The sequence below is a fragment of the Theobroma umbraticum genome, unplaced genomic scaffold (assembly GCF_002168275.2).
Source record: "Theobroma umbraticum cultivar Fairchild unplaced genomic scaffold, ASM216827v3 scaffold_130.0, whole genome shotgun sequence".
Lineage (NCBI taxonomy): Eukaryota > Viridiplantae > Streptophyta > Magnoliopsida > Malvales > Malvaceae > Theobroma > Theobroma umbraticum.
The window spans coordinates 7,883,492-7,888,648 of NW_018397264.1; the positions used below are offsets into that span (position 1 = coordinate 7,883,492).

At 38.2% G+C, this 5,157-nt stretch overlaps 1 protein-coding gene across 1 annotated transcript; it reads right to left on the reverse strand.

The window, feature by feature from the left end:
• Nucleotides 1-778: 778 nt before the first annotated feature.
• Nucleotides 779-5,151, reverse strand: LOC110421360 (Galactosyltransferase family protein). The gene is made up of 7 exons (XM_021434948.1): nt 4,558-5,151; nt 3,787-4,022; nt 3,392-3,670; nt 3,037-3,165; nt 2,411-2,587; nt 2,228-2,335; nt 779-1,804 (listed from the first exon to the last, which is right to left on the reverse strand). The coding sequence occupies exons 1-7, from the start codon at nt 5,120-5,122 to the stop codon at nt 1,598-1,600; spliced, it is 1,701 nt and encodes a 566-aa protein (XP_021290623.1). The 5' UTR covers nt 5,123-5,151; the 3' UTR covers nt 779-1,597.
• Nucleotides 5,152-5,157: the final 6 nt, after the last annotated feature.

The window sequence follows — 5,157 nt, forward strand, 5'->3', positions numbered from 1 at the left end:
GATGGGTTAAGCTTTAACTTAAGGCACAGGGGAAGAGAAACCGAGTGAAAAAGCATAAAATTGTTGTGGACAAGTGGGTTTAGCTCAAACGTGTCGCCGCAAGGATCACGTATGTTAAGCTGGTTAGGGCTCCGTTCATATTCAATCTCATCGTTGTGTTTGCCACTCTTTTGGCCAATAATCTGCCAGCACCACTCATTACTAGAAGGCCAGTTGGGGACGGTTCACCAATCACTATAACCATATTCTGCAAACCAAAATTCTACGCGGTATTAATTTAATGGTAAGTAGGGGTACCTAGGACTGGTAGTCTGGCATCTTTAGCATCATATAAAAGTAGATAATGTGACGTTTTGCTACATCCGTTGCACTTGTTTTGGTGCGCCCAGGAGGGATTAGCATCTTTCTTTTCGGGTGGATTGAAACTTAGGCATAACCAACTATGCTTTGCGTGCCAACGAGCCAATCTGCGTGCAGGATATTCCGTGTCATAGTCAGCCATTGCCCCATGCTTTGTTGCGCCCAACCAGCAACCAGTGCTTTATGTGTGTCACCATTCCCATTCATGTATAAAGTATTAATCGTTTTGATTCATTAATTCTTATAATTTTACTTTATAAAAATATTTCACAAGTTAAAATTTATGTAAATATTTAAATATTTAATTTCACTATGATATGTCATTTTTTAAAAATTGTAACATCTTTTTCAATATAAAGCTTACAACTCTTATATAAAACTGTGACGAAAAGAGAAAAAATTTGCTAATGTTTCAGGTTCTTGTTTCATTGGTCTGAAAGGGTCTAGCCTTGCCCTTTATCGCACAAAGACATTGGTGATTGTTCGAACTACTTTGTCTTTTAATGCGAGGGTGTTAAGGAAACCACAACTATCTGTTCTTTCTTCTCTGCCTATGGTGACCACTTGTAAAGTCAACATGAAATAGTCCTTTAATGCGAGGGTGTTAAGCAAACCACAACTATGTGCGCTCTCTTTTCTGCCTATGGCGAACACTTGTAAAGTCAACATGAAATAGTTTGCGTGCCATGCCACTCTTAAACTTTTCCTTTGATAGGAAGAAGTCTTCACTTCAACCTCCCATTAGAGTTGAAAGGCTCTATCCATATGATTTGTGGCAGTTTGATAAAGGCTTACAGCCAATGAATTTGAGTTTAACCTGCGGAAAAAGATTAATTGTAGAATAGTTGCACAAAGAATTGGATAGTTTAAGAGTTTGTAGAAATTTGATCATTCAGAGTTGAGTTCATATGCCACAGAAAACAGTTCCATCGACCATCTTCCTACCATCACCCCAGCATACACCATAATGGTAAAGAATAACAAATGAAAAGAATAATGTGACACCAAATGTGATTGCACGTTGCACAAGTAAAAGGAGACACAATTCTGACTCCGTCCAAGACTCGTGGCAGTTGAAGAGTGTAGATTACCGGTGCTTAAAGCTCATAGTGGCATAATCGTTCTATGCCATAATGGCATGAACTGCATAAACACTATCAGTCCCCAAAAGGGTTTGTCTTGGTTTTGATGTTAAACGTGTCAAGCTGTTGAAAGCGTTTTGAGTATGGTTGAATTGTTACTCACAGCAATGGGCCTGGTGCTCTTTCTGCAACTTTTCCCAAAGGCATAACACCATCCTCGGGCCTTGATAGTGTGCAAGAATGTAATTTGACTCACATCCGGTATTGTGGAATCTCTCATCAGTGATATAATGCACTTCTCGACCACTATTTTTGAATTCTTCAATCCATATACCCATTGCAACATCTTCTAGTTTGAAAAGCTGCCAAGGCATAAAGGTTAGAAAATAATTTGAAGAGACAAAAAAAAGGAAGCTTATTAAACTGATAGAATGATGAAGACCCTTCTATGGATACGCAGTCCTTGGTCCTTCCTCAAAGATATGTCAGACATCCAAAGTAAATGATAAATATAACTCTACATAGCCTAATGTTTCCATTGTAATTGCACTAACAGAGATTGAATTGTTGTTCAAGTTGTTTACTGAATTCCTGAGATCGAATCATTGAGCATATATTTTGATAAGTTACATTACCCAAAGGCATCTTCAAGAATCTCAAATCCACAAAGTGAGATCAGGCATTCCTTTTGCGGATTACCTCCCATTCCCCAAACAGATCTTATAATTAATGCTCGTGGTAGTCAGCAAAGTTGCTCATGCTCTTTGCAAGCAAGTAAAATTTACCTTGAGTTCTCTTTCCTGGTGGCCTCGGACAATGAATTTTGCAATGTCTCGAGAGATAATATAACCTGGACCATGGGCCCATGGTGGATATGAAGAATGCGGCCATTCCTGTGGAAAAAGTACTCATTAGCAGTGAGCCCAAAGGGGATCAACATATGATTAAAGTTTGACTGAGACAAATACCTCGTTACTGATGTACCATTTGCTGTCTTTATCCCTTTGAGGAGATGAATCGAATGCTATAAGGCCATATAACAGGCCATCAGATGCCTTTCCCTTGAGGCTGGAGAGAACTTCATCAATCCTGACAAAGGCATCGTCATCTGTTTTCATGATATATTTTGCAGGGAGGATTTTAGTCTGCATGTTTGATTGAAAGAAAAATGAAAACAGAGATATCAATTAGTCAATGTAGAATTTATAGCCATGAATGTAAGACATCAAGAGCAGAGACTTCCTTGCCCACTTCAGGATATGGTGAATCATAAAATCACTAGGTCCTAGCACATCCACAGACAAAACAAAAGAGAGATGCTTTCTTAAGATATTAGTTTTATTCACTACAGTTTTAGTAGCTTCATTATAACCAGCATAAACTCCTCTATTAAAGCCACAAAAATTACACTTTCTTAGTGCGTCTTTCAGCCTTTTTCTATTGCTTCATGCTATCAATCCTATGACTGCATACTGACACAATCAAAGACAGAAATATGCCTTTAAGATCTACACACAAATTAGGACTTATATCTGAAGGTCAAAGAAAAGACTATAGTCATAACTTTCTATGCTTAATGTATGCATCAACTTACCCCCATAATGCAAATTGCAAAAGTTTTCAAACTGATCAGACTATAGTAATCAACAAAGGGCATGAATTGGATGTCTCCATATGCTTGAGCTTCTTTCCACAGCTCAAAGTTGACTTGTCTATTCTTATTCTGCAGGTACAAAAAATATTATAACAATCAGCAAACAGTTTTGTATGCAGTCAAAACTGTTATATAAAACACTTTAGAAGAATGAGTCATGTATCTGAGTGCCACTACAGCCAAGTTAGCTGATCCATACGCATATAGGCCATTCTTAATTCAAGAACATGAAGGAGAATGTGATTGTTATCTTGATAGGATAGAATTGTGCCTAAACCATCAAGTTTTCACTCACAAGGCCAATGAAAAACCGAACTGCTACATCCCCAGAGCGTACAGCCTCAAATTGCATCCAAGATCTTCTCAGTGCCATACGACGCTCAAAATTATTTCCAGTGGAGAAGACCCCAATCAACATTTGAAGTCTTTTCCTAGAAACTGCAGGAGCTTTAAGAAGCCTGGACTTAACTATTAAATCATGGTCTTCAGGAACAGGCAAGCCTTTGGCGAAGGCAGATAAGAGATCCAAACCACCTGCCACTTTGACTCCACTAACTGACCATGGTTCAAGTTTCTGCATGTGTAGAGATTGGACAGCGTCTGAGTGATTACTCCTATCCAAATAGGACAATTTGAAGAACATACCTGCTTTGCATTTTAATATTAGTTGTATATAAACTCATACCTTACCTCCCTGTATGCAAATGATGTTTCATGTCTTCCATTTACAGTCATATGAAACCCCTCTAAACCAACCCATAAGGTGGCAGTGAATGGGTTCCCTTCAATGAATGGGAAATTAGCACTTGCATGGCTGCTTGCATGGGAAGCATTTGTCAAGGCATTACCACTAGAAAGACTAACATTCTGATTTTCTTCCATAAGGCCTCTGACAAGTTGTTCATTGCAAAGACCAAGTCCATCAACTGTAACATGTGCTTAGATATATTAGGTAACTACAAACAAGATTCTTTCTATAAATAAAAGGAGCAACAGATATTACAACGAACGAAGATGGTTAGAGAAGGGGAAGTGGTACTGGAGTATTGTAGAACTACATTAGCAAGGAAAACACGCATGAAATGAAATTGTTTTAACATGCCCATTGATACTTTTTTTTCCTGCTAGGAATGATAGTGACTAGAAGGTAACTCAGATTGTTGAACATGAAATGTACCCTTTTCAGCCTCCAAATCTTTCCAACTAATTTTCAGAATAACACTTATGATGTCATAGTATCAAATCCATTTAGATGATGCTGTAGACAGAATGATCAAATCAAGAAAGAGTTAAACACAGAGTAAATAATAGGTGGATAAATTCTTGTAAGAACTGTATCTTACAGTCAATATGAAGCAGTACATATTATTTATAAAGAACCAGCATGCACAGAAACAGGACCATACAAACTAACATCAGATAATCCAAAATGTGAGCCAAGAACTGTTAAGAAATATATACCTTTTAAATTATTTGAAGATACATGAGCAGGACACCTTTCCTCCTTTCCCCAGCCAAGTTCATTAGTCCATGTATTTTGAACAATAAATGGCTCTTCTGTCATATTATCTCCGACAACACTGACATTGTAATGCAATATAACAGAAGGCTTTGGTTCCCCAGAAAAGTTTGATCCTGCAAGCTCAATTTCAAAACTCCTATAGCCCCCAGTAGGGATCCCAATCACTGTGATGGATGAATCCTCAACTAGACCACAAGGCAACTCGAGTATATTTCCACCACTGAACAATGTCTTGTCAAGGTTGCTAACAGAGAAAGGGCAGTTTTTCTCTTTTAGTCTGATATTATGACTGGTAGTTTTCTCTTCCTCAATCACAGCAAGTAATTCTTTCCATGCTATAGCAGCCTCTTTGATCCCCTGACCAGTTTCAGGTAACGCATCAGACCTTGACAATAGCAAGCGCATATGTGGCCACAAAAGCAAGGCCTTTGAATCCTCAGAAATATTTGTTGGAGCATACAAATCATTGAGCCCTTCAACATCGATAAGTTTGGGTTTCTTCATTAAGGCTAATTTCTTCACTTCCACGTTGGGAGATT

Coding starts and splice junctions, on each gene's coding strand:
- LOC110421360 (XM_021434948.1), bottom strand. CDS start 5,122: ATGAAGAAACCCAAACTTATCGATGTTGAAGGGCTCAATGATTTGTAT. Junction 4,023..4,557: donor ATCTTCAAATAATTTAAAAG/GTATATATTTCT, acceptor CACATGTTACAG/TTGATGGACTTGGTCTTTGC. Junction 1,805..2,227: donor ACCAGGAAAGAGAACTCAAG/GTAAATTTTACT, acceptor ATGCCTTGGCAG/CTTTTCAAACTAGAAGATGT.